Consider the following 18,898-nt stretch of genomic DNA (forward strand, 5'->3'; position numbering starts at 1 on the left):
TACCCACCAGACACAACACTGAAGAAACCGAGTCTTTGTTTATTTCTGCAACAGTGTCAGAACCCCTCAAGCAGCTGGAAATCTCTGGCATTATTCACCCTTACGCGACGAGAGGCAGGAGCAAGCGGCCCCCGGAAGTGTCCCCCCAGGATTCCTCCAGAAGACCCAGGCAGGCTGAGACTGAGCCAAGAAGCGTCAGTGTGATTCTATAACCTCAGCCCTCATCAGTTAGTGCACATGTGTGCCTGCTAAGTCACTTCTGTCGTGTCTGACTCTGTACAACACTATGGACTGTAACCCACCAGGCTCCTCTGTCCATGGGATTCCCCAGGAAAGAATACCGGAGTGGGTTGCCATTTCCTCCTCCAGGGGATCTTCCCAACCCAGGGACTGAACCTGTGTCTCTCTATCTCCTACATTCACAGGCAGGTTCTTTACCAGTAGCACCACCTGGGAAGGACCAGTTAGTAAATACTTGTGAACTTCACCTAAGTCTTAAATTGAATTACCCACTAAGGTGCTTACCTACTTACAAAGTGCTTATCTAAAACTTTTAGGTCACAAAGAGGACAAAGAAAGTTGAGGATACTGTAACATGCTGGAGAAGGAAACACTTGGGAATCTGTAACCAAAAGAAGCGTGAGTTTACACTCATGAACGTGAAAGTGAAAGTCACTCAGTCATGTCAGACTCTGTGATCCCGTGGTCCATACAGTCCATGGAATTCTCCAAGCCAGAATACTGGAGTGTGTAGCCTTTCCCTTCTCCAGGGGATCTTCCCAACCCAGGTCTCCTGCATTGCAGGCAGATTCTTTACCAGCAGAGCCACAGCAGAAGCCCAAGAATACTGGAGTGGGTAGCCTATCCCTTCTCCAGTTGATCTTCCCAACCCAGGAATCGAACTGGGGTCTTTTGCACTGCAGGCAGATTCTTTACCAACTGAGCTATCAGGGAAGCCCAACACTCATGGTATAGAGTTATTTAAGCAGATAAAAAAGGTGAAAGCAGCTAGCTGGGTGGGACCCCCACAACGGGCTCCCTGAGTTCTCTTTCCCACCCATCCTAGTCCTGGTGGGCAACCTAGTCCTGAGTTCAGCAGTTGGTAGTTGATCAGTCTGCCGTTTGCAGGAAAGTTCTCAAGGGCATTTCCCTGGTGACTCAGATGGTAAAGAACCCGCCTGCAATGCGGGAGACCCAGGTTCAACCCCTGGGTAGGGAAGATCCCCTGGAGAAGGGAACAACTACCCTCTCCGGTATTCTCACCTGGAGAATCCCATGGACAGAGGAGCTTGGTGGGCTACAATCCATGAGGTCACAGAGCTGGACACGGCTGGACAACTAACACTTTCGCCTGGAAAACATTCACTGAGATCAAGGTGAATACATTTTGTTCGTTCTCTTTCCAGACAGGCAGCGTCTCTAGCAGCTAAGGCTGCCTCTACTTAAGGTGAGAAGCAGAAGTCATACTCATAACGAGGGCCTCTTTCTTGCCATAATTAAGTGTTCTTAGCAATTACCACCTCTAGTGCTTTATTTTATATCCCAGTCTCGTTATCCAGAGCCATATTTAAACAGTACTTAACCACTTCCTCATGGTATTCATATACAATGGCCATAACTAGACAAGCTAAGGCTAACACATATTTAAATGAAGAAAACTCCCATACATTTTAATTTGAAGTAATGACCTTAATAAACAGGGTTACTGCTGGAGGAAGCAGCTACTGCAATCCTTTCATTAGTTTTCACCCTCCCATTCTAAGGGCGAGGACTATATCTCCTCCAATTTTTTCACTCTCACGGCATAGCTGTGTCATATAGAGGTTAGAGAATGTATCCCAGGGTCAGGAAGCTCTGAATTCACATCCTGGATTCCCCACTCCCATCCCCACTTACTCTCACTGGAGGAATTATTTAACCTCTCTGAAGCTGATTTTCTCATATGGAAAAAGGGGGAGATAACTAGGAGGAATCAGTAAATAACAGGAGTCTGGCATATTTGCCATGTTAAATGACAGTGCTAATTATGATAGTTTCTTGTTCATATTTACTGGATTATCCAACAGAAAATGGACCTTCTTTACCCTCTGGCTCAAGAAGCGCATATTCCTTGAGTGACAAGGGGATTATGTCCAATGGCCAGAAGGTGTCAGACACTCACTTTTCTTATCTGTGAATAAGGGACTGCCTTGCTCATTCATGGGGGTGAGGTAAACAAATGAGAGTAGTCAAGAAAAGAGCTTGGAGAACACTGATAGAAACACTATGAAATGATGAGCATGTTTACTTTTCAAAGATCAGCCAAATTTTTTTTCTGAATTACCATCTTCATTTACTCAAAGTAGCCTTAATGCATATTAACTCCCTCAGGAAAAGAAAGCCCTGGGGTTCTATTTTTGTTCTCTTGGTTTCTCTCTAGACATCTTTTCCCCAGGGGACGCTGCATCACACCCCAAGTTTGTAAAGGGTATGGTGAGAAATGGAAGTGCTCCGGCCAGGAGGAGTGAAAGTGAACATGTTAGTGGCTCAGTCATGCTCAACTCTTTGCGACCCCATGGATCAGCTTCCTCCATTCATGGGATGTTCCAGGCAAGAACACTGGAGTGGGTTGTACCCAGGAATCAAACCCGGGTCTCCTGCATTGCAGGCAGACTCCTTACGAGGGAACTTCTAAGGATGCCCCCTGCCAAATTTCAGCTCCATGCTGTGGACTCACGGGGGCAAATCCTTGGCCGGTAGATTTGCTCTAGGATTTTTCAGATAGGAAAGCTCAGAAGGAGTAGGGTGGCTCAAGATGGGGAGATGGTATTTGCAGACGGAGCCTAAGGGTTTGATTGGGTATTTCTCTTTCCTGTTGGCTTGTTGTGTTAACCTGGGCTGTGTGTCTCTCTGTGTGAGGTGCTCCTGGAGATCTGCCTCCACTTGGCCTGTCTGCACTCAGGCTGTGGGTCTCTGGTCACCTCCCAAGGCAGATGTTAAACAGTGATCAGCATGGTCACCTTGAGACCTCAACTCAGCACCTAGCTGGCTGGAATGGCCACTGTGTTTCATTCTAGCCCCTGGCAAGGGAAATGGCAACCCACTCCAGTATTCTTGCCTGGAGAATCCCATGGACAGAGGAGCCTGACAGGTTCATGGGGTTGCAAAGAGTCAGACATGACTGAGCAACCTCACTTCATCCTTAGAACAGAGCATCCGAGGGCACTGGGGAGTCTGGGTGTAGGCCATGCTAGGAGATTTGTTGGTCCACTAAGAAGGGCGATCTATTAGAGAGAGCTAGGAGGAGAAGCAGGGTATGGCAAAGCCTTGCACTCTAAGTAGGTTGCTGTTTACCCACCTGTCTTTGGATTGATCCTAAACCTCCCCTGCTCATTTCCAGACCGGATGAAATAGGTGATCTCAGCATTTGTGCCTATATCTTTGCTGGTGGCAAACACAGCGAGGACTTGGGTGCCAGGGGAGGTGTCCTCAGGCACCGACACCAGGTAGTCCCTCCTCTCGAATACGGGGGGGTTGTCGTTGACGTCCAGGACGGTGATGCTGACGGTGGCCAGAGAGGACAGCGCCCGGCCTGGGCTCTGGTCGGTGGCCCGCACACGGAGGGTGTAGGAGGACTGCTGCTCTCGGTCCAGCGGGCGCTCCAGGACGACGATGCCGGACGAGCTGTCCACAGAGAAGAACCCGTCGGCCGAGTCGGCCAGGGAGTACACGACCTTCCTGTTGACGCCTGCGGGAGACAGAGGGCGGGCGTGACCAGGGGCGCGGCCGGCGCTCTCTGCCGAGGAGGACGGCTCTGCCGAGCGTCTGAGGGCCACGCAAAGGAGCACGGGAGCTGTAGCATGGTTCCTACAGCTTCGGTCCCACGGCAACTTCAGTTTGTAAAATATATACACCCAGACCAAACGGTAAAGAAATGGAAAATACTGGCCGCGGATATCAGAAAGAGCTGGATCTAAAGCAGAATGCCTTGCAGGCGTCACACTGCTGTAAGTCTTTAACTAATGTTTTCAAATACTTGACTAGCTGTCTTGATCACGTTAGAAACACTGACTTCAATTCTTTTGGCTCATGTGGTTTGCAAAAGTCACAATCTTTCTTACCTGCCTATGCCAAATAAGATGAAAATGATTTGGAAAGAGGAAAGAATATATAGGCTATAATTATTCAAACCCTCGACCAATTTCTTTATTTATTTATAATCCCCATCTGAAACTATTCTACTGAGGATTACCACATATCTTCTAATAAACAAGCCAGGAGCCTAAAAAAAAAAGAGAGAGAGAGAAAGAAAAAGAAACAGTTGAATGTTTTTAATATATTAAAGAATCCCATGAATTTAAACTCTAAGATACCAATAAGTATAAGGGTCAAGCTGTGCCACAGAAAGAGAAGTATAAATTAATGAATTAATCACTTCGACACATTTTTATCTAGAATCTATCAGACATTATTCTAGTGGCCAGAGAGTTCCATAATGGCAAGGGTCTAACATTTCATGAAGGAAAATATTACATTCTGGTGAGTGTAAATAAGACATGAACAAGAACAACGAATCTGAAAAATATATGGGATGTGAGGCAGGAAAAGGGAGAAAAATGAAGCCGTGAGTGAGCGCTCATGAGTGCTGGGGGAGAGGGAGCTTGGGAGCTGGAGAGAAGGGGGTGGTTATTTCAATACAGTGGTGGGAAGTTTGCACTTGAGTGAAGATGCGAAGGAGGGGATGAGGGGGCAGCGCAGACTTTTGACCAAGCAGACGGCAAGTAGGGACTCCCGGGAGCAGGGGCATTCGTGAGTCAGGCTGGTGTGACCGAGGAGATGCGGGAGCAGATCGACGTAACCAGAGCTGAGAAGAGACACGCGGGAGGAGGGAGGGAGACGCGGGAGGAGGGAGACGTGAGACGAGGGAGTTGCGGGAGGAGAGAGAGGTGGGAGGAGGGAGACGCAGAAGGAGGGGGACACGAGAGGAGAGGACGGAGGAGGAGGAGGAGGAGGAGAGACGCGGAAGGATGAAGACGCGGGGAGAGGGAGACGTGCGAGGAAAGAGACGCTGGGGGAGGAGGATGCGGGAGGAGGCGGAGGAAGCGGGAGGGGAGGAAGAGAGACGCGGGGAGGGAGACAGGGGGAGGGGGAGATGCGGGGGGAGGAGGGAGGTGCAGGGCGGGTAGGGAGACTCGGGAGGAAGGGGGCGCGGGAAGAGGGAGACGGGGGAGGAGGAGGAGAGACGCAGGGTGAGGACGAAGACCGAGTGAGGAGGGAGACGCGGGGGGAGGCAGGGGACACGGGGGGGGGGGGGGAGGCGGGAGACGCAGGGGGAGGAGGGGGACACAGGGGGAGGAGGGAGACGGGGGGCGTAGGGAGACGTGGAAGGAGGAGAGATGCGGCAGGAGGAGGGAGACACAGGAGAAGGAGGGGGACACGGGAGGAAGAAGATGCGGGGTGAAGGGAGACATGGGAGGAGGGAGGGGACGTGGCGGGAGGGAGACGTGGGGGGAGGAGGGGGATGTGGGAGGAGGGAGACGATGAGGGAGGAGGAGAGACGCGAGGGGAGGAGGGGGAGGCACGGGGAGGAGGGGGAGGCGGGGGAGGAGGGGGAGGCGGGGGGAGGAGGGGGGAGGAGGGGGAGGCGGGGGGAGGAGGGGGAGGGAGGGGGAGGCGGGAGAGGGAGGGGGCGGTGGCGGGGAGGGGGAGTCGGGAGGCGAGAGTAGAGCGCTGACAGCCTGGGGCAGATTTCATGGGCGGTGGTCCCGGAGGTGAGGTGGGAGGCGTGGTGGCTCTGAGGGGGGGGCACGTGATATGACTCAGCTATTCACAGCTCAGGTGGCTGGTGGTGAACAGAACCAGACGGGAGGCTGAAGAGACACAGGCCTCCCAGTGTCCAGAGCAGCGCCATATACAACAGCCAGGACACAGGCAACTGCAGTCGGCATCAAGAGACGAACGGATGGAACAGAAACAGCGCATATATACAATGAAATATCACCCAGCCGAGCTGCTAAGTCGCATCAGTCGTGTGCAACCCCGGAGACGGCAGCCCACCAGGCTCCCCCGTCCCTGGGATTCTCCAGGCAAGAACACTGGAGTGGGTTGCCATTTCCTTCTCCAATGCATGAAAGTGAAAAGTGAAAGTGAAGTCGCTCAGTCGTGTCTGACTCCTACCGACCCCATGGACTGCAGCCTACCAGGCTCCTCCATCCATGGATTTTACAGGCAAGAGTACTGGAGTGGGGTGCCATTGCCTTCTCCATTACTCAGCTGTAAAAAGAATGAAATTGGGTCGTTTGTAGGGGTGTGGATGGACCTAGAGTGAAGTGAGTCAGGAAGAGAAAAAGAAATATTGCATATTAATGCATATATGTGGAATCTAGAAATACGGTACAGATGATCTGCAATAGAGAAACAGAGCTGCAGACATAGAAAACAAATGTATGGATGCTAAGGGGACAGACGGGGCGTGGGGTGGGATAAACTGGGACTAGGATGGACATACACACGCTGTTGACGCTATGTACAAAACAGATAACTAACAAGAACCTACTGGATAGCTTGGGGAACCCTACCCCGTGCTCTGTGGTAACCTGAATGGGAAGGAAATTCAAAAACGAGGGGATATACATTTATATATAGCTGATTCACCTTGCTGAAGAGTAGAAGCTATTAATTATTAAATAGTACAACATTGTGAAGCAACTATGCCCCAATAAAATGTAGGAACAAGCAAAAAGACAGGAAGTGGAGACCTGCTGGCAGTCCCTGCAGGAAGACCAGCAGCGATAAGGGTAGCTGGGACAGACGGTGGAGCTGAGGGCTGAGAGGCAGTCAGGTTCCAGGTGTACTCTGAACAGGCTGGGGTGAGAAGTGAGGGGCCAAATGAATTCAGAATTCGGAGATGGGGAGAATAGATGGCCTTCTCATCATGGAGCTGGCAGGGCATGGATGTAAATGTCAGAGAAGATACCAGAATGACTCTTGGGTTTTCGTCTGAGCCACTGAAAAGACGGAGTTTTCATCAGCTGCCATGAAGGGCTTCCCAGGTGGCACCAGTGGTAAAGAATCCGCTTGCCAATGCAGGAGACATGAGAGACTTGGGTTTGATCCCTGGCTTGGAAAGATTCCCCTGGAGGAGGAAATGGTAACCCACTCCAGTGTTCTTGCCTGGAGAATCCTATGGACAGAGGAGCCTGGCGGGCTACAGTCTATAGGATTGCAGAGCTGGACACAACTGAAGTGACTTAGCACACACACATGCCATGAAGAGGGCTGTAGGAGGACTCAGATCTGATGAAAAGATCATGGGCCCCATTGGGATAGACTGAGTGTGAGATGAGCACTTTATATATAAGTGGAGACTCAAGCAGAAAGTTTGTACAGGAGGCTGGAGATCAGAGGAGAGGTCCAAACTGGAGTTATATTTTGAAAGGTCATCAGCATTCAGAGAGCCAGCAGAGCCATAAATGGATGTGGGCGTAAGGGAATATGAAGAAAGAAAAAAAGAAATCCAATGGCCAGGGAGCCTAGAACATCCCATCAAAGAAGGGAGAGATTTCGTCAGAGGGGGGTTTCCAGTTCTATGACCCAAAGAAATGCACTTCATTATCACAATGTCATTTTATCTTAAGATATACTAAAGCTAAAACATACAAACCAGGAAATGTCCATTAACAACCAACAAATCAGTGAATGATGATTGGATCAACTTTCGGTTCTGAAGATTGATTATACTATTTTTATCCTAGGATCTCAGCACCTCAAAATGGTTTATTATAAGCCTCCAAGTCTCTAGGAGTTATAGATTATAAGCAAAATAGAACAACTTCATGGGTGGAAAAGCATCATGTTGTCCTAAATGCTCTTAATGAAGACAGTATGACAGCTACCTGAAAATGTCTTTCGTGAATCACAGATCCTTAGAATATAAGCTCTTAGAGGGAGGACTTACATATGTGCTATTTTCTATTATAGCATCTCACCATGGGGACAGGCCTTTGGCATTAATAAGAGGTAAACACTTTATTCCCTCAGTGTACAATTTCCCTTAAGCCAAAATTCCCAGCAAACCAATAAAATCACGTATCTGGAGGGAATGACATAAACTGCATTATGTGGCTTTAACCAAAAGGTCAACATTGAGAGTCTTCTCTTGGTTCCATTCCAGAGAGCCCATTTTTCCCAAAGTTTCATCATTTACTTTTATTTCTCTTTCAAAACCATCACCCTGTGATATATAAACACCAACCTCTGATTTTATTGGTGCTGGGATTAAAAACAAGAAGTCATTCCTATTTCCTTGCTGCCCCTTGAAATAAGGCCCCAAAGCAAAGCTTTAGGGATGCTTTCTGGCTATTTTTAGAAGTGGCTGCAAGACTAAATATTCCATCATACACTCCTGGGGTGAATACATGGAGGACTGCAGAGGTGGTCAAGCTTGCAGCTGAAAGACAATAACCCTGCCTGGGTGTCTGAGTGACTGTGTGTCCTGGAAGCTGCCCTGACCGATCTGATGGCCTTGGGACACCTCTCGAAGGGCACAGAGATGCATTTATGGAAACACACCGCGACTGACATAAATGTACCACTTCCTTCCTTGTTAGTTGCTTAGATGTGTCCGACTTTGTGCAAACCCGTGGACTGTAGCCAGCCACGATCCACTGTCCAGGGCATTTTCCAGGGAAGAATACTGGAATGGGTTGTCATTCTCTTCTCCAGGAGATCTTTGTGACCCAGGGATAGAACCCAGGTCTCCCGAATTGCGGGCAGATTCTTGACTGTCTGAGCCACCAAGGAAGACCAAGAATACTGGAGTGGGTTGCCATTTCTTTCTCCAGGGGATCTTCTCCACCCAGGAATCAAACCTGGGTTTCCTGCATTCTAGGTAGATTATTTACCAACTGAGCCACGAGGGAAGCCCAAATATACCACACGGGCTTTCAAATCACATATCCCCTGGGAATTTGACTCCCTGCCAGCATATGGAACACCACTATCACCAACAATAAGGCGTGGCAGGATATTCACGAAGGACCTTTCATCTGAGCATTGGCCGACAATATCACCCCCTTCAGAGACACACAAGCTGAGGGCTGGGCGATCCGCTTGCTGCCGTAAGCATTTTTAGGTACGCATGAGGGACAAAGTCTCTTTCCAGGAGATCTGCTTCTGGATAAGCTTCCTCTTCAGGCTGGAAGAAAGCAATTTCTGACTCTTCTGAGAGCCAGCATGCTCCGACCCGCTGAGCTGGGAGAGGCAGGGGCTGGGTTTGTGCCCTGGCACTCTCTGTGGCAGCGAGACCTGAAGGTGAGGTGCTTCTCATGGCTGCCTATGTGCCCTTCACTGGGACTGAGAGCTGAAATCTAAAAATATTCCTGTGCTCCCAGCCTGCAGATTTCTCTCCCAGCCTTCGGCCCTGCACAGACACCCATGCAGGAGAGGTGGTGTTCTCTGAGCGTCCAGCCCTGTGGCGGGAGCCCTGCGTTTACAAGGCTGACATCCATCAGCGATACAAAGACCATGGCTCCCCTTTGGGCAGGTTCTGTTAATTTAAAAACGCGGTGACAGGGTTTTTCTGCTTTAGAACAGCAGAAAACCAGCCGCTGTCCCACACGTTGCTGACCCCAAGTCCCCGGCCCCGATACTGTCTCTGACAGTATCCTGGGCATGCACACCAGAAGCAGGGGAGTTAGGGTTGGCCTCTCCTCCCTGCCCCAGTCAGACTGACAGGAAAGCAGCGCTAGGGAAGGCCGGCGCAGGGCACCCAAGCCGCACCCCTGCTCAGAGGGGCCGCTTACAATCTGGTAACTGAAGCAAAGCGGGATGTGTTTTGGGAATGTATTAAAACTCCAGTTTAGACACAATTGAAACAGATTTCAGTAGTTTGCAGCAATAAAGTCAGATGCATAAATGCCAACGTGCAGGCAATAATTTTGGAGGAGCCCTTGGGTCTCTGCTGTATTACTATGCGATGGGGGTGGTCTTTTTTAAATGAACGCATGTCCTATCACTAAAATGGAAACTTTCTATCCAAGAGTGTTTGATAAATGCCATCCTTCAAGTCTCGATCCTTTCCCTACGTACCCGGCAGAAAATCTGAACCCGAGCAGAAGGCTTGCTTGCTAATTGGCCTCCTGCTCTCACTGCATGTCACGACATGTTATATTAAGGTATAACATTAACCCGTCGTTTTGCGTCTATGGTTTTCAGTATGTAATTCTCTTCTCCAATTTGTACCTAATTTAATGAGGATGGAGCTATTTAGCTTCTTAAGATGCTGAAATGCCGGACTACCAAGTATGATTTTCATTGCATGTGAAGTTTCTGCACGTTAACTGTAGCAAATGGAGCAGGCAGGCCTTCAGAGGATTAAAATCAAGTAAAAAGAGAATGACTAAAATCCCAATCTGTTCTTGGAAGTAATAGGTAGTGGCATTTTGTGGAGTGGGCTGGGAGGAAAGAAATAGCACAAATAAGTTCCCAGGAGGGAAGTCTGTGAAATCCGGGTGGGGGGGGAGTGTTGCCAAGGGCTTCTATATTCACTTCTTTTGAAGGTTTCTAAGTGGAGGTCAGCTTCCTCTCATTTGGGCCAAATGGAAATGGATTATTTGGATGAGGGGCATGGATTGTATGGAGAAGGAAATAGCAACGCACTCCAGTATTCTTGCCTGGAAAATTCCATGGACAGAGGAACCTGGCAGGCTGCACGCAGTCCATGGGGTCACAAAAGAGTCATATATGACTTAGTGACTAAACAATAAACAAACGGACTGTATATAAAAGTCAAAGTTGAAAATGAGAGCAATGTGGTCCAATCCTGACAGACAGGAGACCTTGCTTGTAACCCAAGTACACTTGAGTAGCTTAACCTTGTTGGGTCTCAGGTGTCTTCATTTTTTTAAAATTCAAATTTATTTATTTTAATTGGAGGCTAATTACTTTACAATATTGTATTGGTTTTGCATTATAAAATGATAGAACCTAGGTCCATTGAGATCTAAAATGATCTTCCAGCACTATTTTTTGTTTGCAAATTAAATTAATTGGTGTTGGTTTCATTTCTGTTTTCAAAGGAATCATCCTCTCCTCCAACTGGCCATTAAATCGCTGGACCTCGGCATCCCTGGGCAGAGTTAGCAAAGGAAAAGTCCACATCAAACCTGATGATGATGAGCTACTGGAATCTTCTGGATGGGATGAAAACTTAACACAGCAGATTCATGCCATTTAGTTACATGTTGAAAGTTCACACGTATACTTTACAGCAAGGCGTTTACATCTCTGTGAGAAATGACGTCCACTGCCAGGATCATCTGCAAGGATCTCACCTAGTGTCAGAATGACTCAGCTTGCTAGCTGAGATTGTTAAAGGTGTTAGAATCAGCACCAAAACCAAATGGCCAGAGCAGTCAACACAGCAAGATTGCTGAGATTTATTTTAATCTGGTCTTTAAAGAACATGGTCTCCTCTCCTTGTAAGAGCAAGCTCCCTGAGCTTCGCAAACCTACAAGAGCACTGCTCTTACTTTGGGGTCTCACGTGGCAGCTGTGCTGACCCTGTCAGGGCAGGGCCTTGTCAGTGACATTCACCTTCCACCCTCCAGAGGCTGCACAGGATCTGGTCTGTCCGCGGCGCACAGAAAATGCGGACTGTACTAAGTTGCTATAAACTGGCTTTTATAAACAGACATGAATTTATACAGAATAGATATCTGGGGGAAAATAATTTGAAATAATCTCAGCAATCAGACTCTAGTAACACTTTACATTTTGGTTCTGATCACTTATTTTTTCTATCAGCTTGATATACAGACATGTCATAATTTATATACAATAATAGGAATGCATTTGTCTGACCAACATACATCTTCATGGAACCAGTGTCCTCAGAGCATTTCAATTGCCCCCTAACGTTCCTTTATGTCCTGTGGCTGTCTGCCCCCAAATTCCATGACCTAGGCAAGCTAATAACTTGTCTTTGAACCAACACTTTCTCCCGCCGGCATGAGTGCCTATTCATCAGTGCTTGAAATCCCACAAGTACATTTAGATTTTGGTCTTTATGACCCAGGCTTGGTGATTAAGGCACATTCTTATTTAAGCTATAAGGATTATCTTTCGAAGAAAAATGCTAAACAAAGCTTTGGTTCTTGAATATGTCATTACATTCTTTTGCGACAGCCTTATCCTTAAAATATAACACTTTTGAGAGGCGCAAGAGTTCTGTCTCTCACTGGAGACCCTGGTTATGACCCTCCCATTTAATAAGGATTTTTCAAGAGCCACTTGTCTGACTATCACGGGCACCATGTTGAGAGAAGTACAGCCCAGAAGACACCTCCTTAAATCTAGGAGCTTAGCAACTTGACAAGGAATTACTCATACTATTAACTATGTATTTAAGTAATACCTAAACTATTTGCTTAGGGTTAGAATGCCGAGTTCTTTTGATTCTACTTCTGAGAGCTGTCCTGAATGTTTGTGGCCGGGGCTTAGAGTCAGGTAAGGCTCCACCCTCTCTCACCTACCCGGCTGCAAGAGACACCTAATTGCAAATTCAGACTCCATCCTCTCCTGACTAACCCAGAATTAAGCTCCTAAACCTCTAGGTCCAGTCCTGCCCCAGCTGCTCAAGGTTGTCACTGCCTTATCACTTCTTACAGCAAGAAGTAAAAATGAGGCACTTCCTAGTGGTCCAGTGGTTAAGATTCCATGCTCCCAGTGCAGGGGTCCCAGGTTCCACCCCTGGTCAGGGAACTAGCTTCCACATGCCATGCCGCAACTAAGAGTCTGTGCGCCTCAGCTGATTTTGCATGCTGCAACTAAAATCCAGAGTGCCACAAAGGAAGATGGAAGACCCTGCATGCTGCAATCTGAGACCTGGCACAGCCGAGTAAATACAAACAGATCATTAAAAAAATAAATAAATAAAAGATTGAGACTGGCTTTCCAGTCCTCTGCAGTCTGGTCCCAACTCACACTCTCCATGTCATTCCCAGCTCCAGTTCCAGAGTGGACGGTCTAGTTGAGTCTCTCCTGAGGACACACGCACATTCACTACTGCAGTTTTCTGCTCATGCTCTCACTTCTACTTAGATCACTGTCTTCCCCTCCTTGTCAAAATCCTGCATGTTCTTTGCAGGTTCTCCTCTGGGACAGCCTCCTTAATTTCCCCTCTTTCTGCTTCCTTAACATCATTTTCACATTCTCAGTAGCTATATGTATGTCCTCTCTCCCACTAGATTAACATATCATTTAGGCAGAGGGACTGGGTCTTTTTTCCTTTACATTTTATTTTTTACTCAGTTTTATTGAGATATAATTGACATACAGCCTGCATAAGTTTAAGATATAAAACATAATGATTTGACTTAACGTAAATCATGAAACCATTACCACAGTAGGTTTAGTGAACATCCATTATCTCATATAGACGTAAAGTTTTTAAAAAAGAAAAAAGAATATTTTCTTTGTGATGAGAACTCACATAAGATTTACTTTCAACAGATTTTAAGTAAGACATGGTATTGCACGCCTGCTCAGTTGTGTCCAACTCTTTGCAACACTTTGGACTCTGGCCCGCTACGCTCCTCTGTCCAAGGGACTCTTCAGGCAAGAATATTGGAGTGGGTAGTCATTCCCAACTCCAAATCTTCTGACCCAGAGATTGAACCCATGTCTCCTGCATTGCAGATGGATTCTTTACCTGCTAAGCCATCAGGGAAGCCCACATATTACATACAGCAATGTTAATTATATATGTCATGTACACTATATCCTTAGTACTTAATCTTCTTATAACTGGGAGCTTCTGTCTTTCTACTGCCTTCATCAATTTTTCCCACGTCCACCCACGACCAAAGGACTGTATCTTATCTTTGTACCCCGGTACTGAACCCAGGGCCTAGCACATAATAGGAGAGAATGAATGCTGAACTGCAGAGGAAACAGCCAAGAGACCGCAGCAAGTGCATGATGAGCCTGCTAACGTGACGAAGGCAGGGGTGGTGTGCATATGGCTCGTGCACGTCCACAGCAAATGCATCTGCCAAAGAACTGCAGGGCCTCACAAAAGGCCGAATGAAGAAGTCAGGGATAGTTAATAGTAAAAACAAACATAAAATACTCATGGATATATACAAGGTTGTTGCTAAATAGATATCTGCATTTGTGAAAACAAAAAAAAAAAACCGGTAACTACTCAATTTTCCAAGAATAAAAACTGGTTGAATGAATTATATACATTCAGCTACTGAAAAAAGTGAGTTATAAAACAGTATTGAGTTTAGGAGCACTTGTGTAAAGGAAAGGGCAGAAGAGACTTTTGTCAAAATGGCAACAGTATTAGAATTCACTTAGTTTTTCTTTCTGCCTATCCTTCCAGACTTTACACAGTGGTCACAGACCATGCTTGCAATAAGTAAGAGAACTACTATAAAACTCATGTACATAGAAAACAGTAGTCACATTTTCATGTTATTTTCAAACCTGTTTAATCCTCAACATACACATTATATGAAATAATTGTAGAAAAAGATGCCCATCTATTCCATAAGATTCTTTTCCTGGATATTTCCATTCCTCACTTTAGCTTTTATAGAAAAAAGATTTTTTGGTCAAGTTTCTCATTATAAAGTTATTTCAAGGGATACATTTTAAACCATTTTTTACACTTAATTAAGCAGTTGAATAAAATTGCTTGCCTAAAATTCTTCTATCATTTGTGGGAGGCAAATAAAATTCCATCACACTGAAGGAACTCAAGCTGACCATTCTTTTCTGTCTTTAAAATATGCCTTCAGATGATAGGAAATAAAACAGAAAGTTGCCATGAGGAGGTCCATGGAATTGCAATTACCTCTGAAGTCAGAAATGACTTTTAAATAGACTCTCTAATTAGGTCTGTTTTAAGTGCCTTTTAAAAGTTTTTCATTGGGTGATAACTAATCCTGGCACATTCTCACAGGCAAAATACCAACTCTGGGGGTCAGTAGTCCCCTTTCACTGTCGTTTTGAATAATAAAAAAAAAAAAAAAAAAAGAAGGCAGCACCAGATGCAGAATCAGGGAAATCTTGACTGTACCATAAACCTCTTGGGGACTTGTCACTTGGGCTGGCACCGGCTCTGCTGGGCAAGACTGGCACACCGTGTGAGGTCTCGGAACATGAAAATGCGGGCACCCTTGTTTAACAGATGCTAACAAGTGAGCTCATTTATGAAACAGAAACAGGCTCACAGACATTGAAAAAAAACATGGTTATCAAAGGGAGAATGAGAGGGAAGGATAAACAGGGAGTTTGGGATTAACAGATACATGCACTGTATGAAATAGATAAATAACAAGGGCCTACTGCTCTTACAGCACAGGAAACTGTATTCAATATCTCCTAATAACCAATAATGGAAAAGAATTGGAAAAAGAATATGTATACACATACATATGTATCTCTCTCTCTCTCTATATATATATATATGTATATATGCATGTGTGCTCAGCTGTGTCCAGCTCTTTGAGACCATATGAACTGTAGCCTGCCAGGCTCCTCTGTCCATGGCGTTTCCCAGGCAAGAACACTGGAGTGGGTTGCCCTTTCCTACTCCAGGAGATCTTCCTGACCCAGGGACTGAAACCATATCACCTGCATTGGCAGGTGGATTCTTTACTACTGAGCCACCTGGGAAGCCCTTACACACTCAGACACACACACACATACACATGTCAGTATCTTTATATATATCTCTGAGTCACTTTTTTGTACACACCTGAAACTAACACGATATCATAAATCAACTATACTTCAATTGCAAATAATCTCAAGGCATCAAGACAGCCAGAGCAGATCATTAAACCAACATGGGGCCTTTCTAAGCAGGAGGCCCTGCACAGTTGCAAAAGTTGCACACTGATAAAGCTGGCCTCATTCTGAGACTGCTTTCCATGGTCCCTCGAAAGCTGCAGCTCATTAGGCTAAACTCAAGCATCTGTGCATCTATGGTTTGGTAGTTTGCTAACTGGGATAGCCAATAAATAAATAAAATTAACCCATCAACCAAATACTCAAAACTTCATCCCTGCTGGGGCATAGAACTTCTAAACTGAACATCTCAACAATAATATTAAAACTGTTTCTTGAGTGAGTCACTGGCTATGGCCATTTATCCATTCAATAAATATTCACAGGACTTTTCTGAAAGGTAGGCGATGGGGATGTGAAGCCGACTGGGTCACAGCATCTCGACCCTCAAATGTCTCCTATTTCTAAAGAGACAAGCATGCATACAGTAGGTTGCCGGAGATGGGTGGCCAAGGGAAGTTTCCCAGAAAAGGACACACTTGAACTGATCCATAAAGGATATTCAGGAGTTGAAAGGAGTACCAAAGTGGGACATTGACAAGCACAAAGGGCATTTTGGATGTGTGAACATATGTGAAGTTAAGAAAGATGTAATAGTAAGCAGAGCACTCAGAGAAGGGTTAAGGGATCAGTATTTCAAAATTCTGAGTTTAGAAGGGCAGGTTTTGAAGCTTTTTGTTTTTGGAGCCGCTAGGAAATTACAGGGCTGCTATTAACAATTATAGCTAGAGTAAATAAAAATAGGGGCACAAGTTAATGGATATATCAGCAAAAAGAGAAGAAGGAAGATTGGAAGGAGTGAGCTGGAGTGAGTGTGCAGGCGGGAAGCACTATGTAATATAGGGGAAGTTATTCCAAAAGCTCCTCACAGACGGTGGACAACATAATTGCACCTGTCAAGGAGGCTTCACAAGGCGAAATGATACCACGTATCCTGAGGCAAAGCTGATAAGCACACCCCACTGAGCTTCCGTATATCCTGCAGAGGCACCAAGCCAAAGCTGGGGTCCTCAGATTCTGCATCAATTACTCAGAGGCAGATAAAAATTCCGACACTCTAGCACTCCCTTGGTCCTCTCCTGTGTGCTACTGCGTGTTGGAGCAAGGCTGACCCAGCCAGCTCAGAAGCCGGTCCCCGGCGTGAGGCGTCTACAGATGAGGCAGCATGTGGATGGGGGAGCTCATGGCAATGAATCACTGAGATCAGTTCTTAGAAATCAGAATTCCCTGCCCGTGGGTGCTGCTGGAACACTTCACTAAGATACTCCTCTCTGAAAGGAATGTGCTGTTTCATTTGATAAGGACTGTTTTGACCCCCTGCTTGGGAGATGTTAAAAAAAAGTAATAATAATAGCTTGTATGTGTCCAATGCAAAGACTCCTAAACCAGGCAAAATATCCCAATCAACTCCAGAAAAAAAATGCATGCCTAGCCCCATCCCAGACTTTCCCAAACAGACTCTGGAGATGCAGGCCTGCCTGTCTGTTTATTTTTAAATGCTCCCATGGGGATTCTGATATGGATCCAGAGCTGACAGCCAGTTTGTCTTGCCTTTATGCATTATTTTATCTCTGCTGCTGGATCCTAGATTTGGGACGGGTGGTCCCTAAGGCCCTCATCAACTGAAAGCATCCTGTTTTCTTGGGCACATCACATTATTCTCCTGTGTGACTAGCCAAAGTGTTTGTTGGGGTTTTTCTATAACATCTTATGGAAAAACCTGAATAGACTTTTTGACCAACCCAGTATTATCTCCGATGGAACTGGAAAGGGGAATTTCCAGCCTCTGAGATTCCTACACAAGGCAGCCCAGGCTGTATGTATGAGAAGCCCTGAGGAAGGAATCCACCTATGTTCTAGACATGACATTCCGGAATTTAGCTGGAATGTCACAGTTCTCTCACTGGGAAAGGAAATGGCAGCCCACTCCAGTAGTCTTGCCTGGAAAATCCTGTGACAGAGGTGCCTGGTGGGCGATAGTCCATAGGGGTCACAGAACAGTCGAGCAGGACGGAAGCGCCTGAGCACATCTTGCTTCTCCGCACCCCGGCAGCTCAGCAGACCTACACTGAGTGTGTCCTGGGTGGCTGGGGCCTGGGCCCTGCTGGGCCACAGAGGCAGAGAGGCTGGCACATCAGACCCCTTGGAGCTCGTGGTCTGGAGAGAACACAAAGAGCTCATAGCTTGTTTTTCCAGGGAGGAAGAGGAATTCAGAGGGGCCAGGAGACTTGTTTAAGGCTAGAGAGTTAGCAAGGATTGGAACTGGGATATTTAATCTGGTCTCATCCCAAAGCTACTGTGTGATGTCAGTTTTCAAAGTGCCAGGACACGTGACCCGGAGACGATGGGGTGTCACAGCCTGCGATGTCGCCAGATGTCCTGCGGAAGATGTGCTGATGCTGCTGGTGGGGAGAGAGGTCAGGGAGCAATTTATGGGCCGAGAGTCATTTACTCAGGACTACTAAATCTCACAGATGCTTGAGAGGGGCCACCATGCCTCTTTGAACCGCACTTTCTCCATCTGCTGGCAGGAACGTCAATGTCTATTAGAGCTGTAGCAAGATGTCAGGTGTGAGGGTTTGGGGCTCTGCGGACCAAGGCTGAGATTATCCATTTTGATATCTGTACGACAGGCTAAGGCTTTTGCCCACAAAGTGCTCCCGAGAATGGCTCATGTCTCTGTCTTTAGGGGCAATTATTTAGCTTTTACAAACATTTTAATAGTCTCTCAGCTGCCTTCAAAGATTTAAGGCTTCAGAAAATAACAGAGCTTTGGGGAAGGAAAAAACATATTAAATCACTTGACTTGTATAGCTTAGAGGTAATAATTTCTAAGGTGTTAAGGGAAGACATAGAATATATGATACTTAAGAGCAGGCAGGTTGACATCAGACTTGAATCCTTCTCATAACATCTTTCAGTTCAGTTCAGTTCAGTTCAGTTCAGTTCAGTTGCTCAGTCGTGTCCGACTCTTTGTGACCCCATGAATCGCAGCACACCAGGCCTCCCTGTCTATCACCAGCTCCCGGAGTTCACTCAAACTCACATCCATCGAGTC

General features: G+C 46.5%; 1 protein-coding gene across 1 annotated transcript in view; it reads right to left on the reverse strand.

Moving 5' to 3' along the window:
- The window catches only part of FAT3 (FAT atypical cadherin 3), a 656,439-nt gene that overhangs the window by 71,725 nt on the left and 565,816 nt on the right, over window positions 1–18,898 (reverse strand). The window contains exon 13 of the mRNA XM_018043498.1: window positions 3,338–3,727. Within this exon, the coding sequence (XP_017898987.1) occupies window positions 3,338–3,727 (390 nt within the window). The remainder of the gene's footprint in view (window positions 1–3,337; window positions 3,728–18,898) is intronic.

Source organism: Capra hircus, chromosome 29, assembly GCF_001704415.2.
Source record: "Capra hircus breed San Clemente chromosome 29, ASM170441v1, whole genome shotgun sequence".
NCBI lineage: Eukaryota > Metazoa > Chordata > Mammalia > Artiodactyla > Bovidae > Capra > Capra hircus.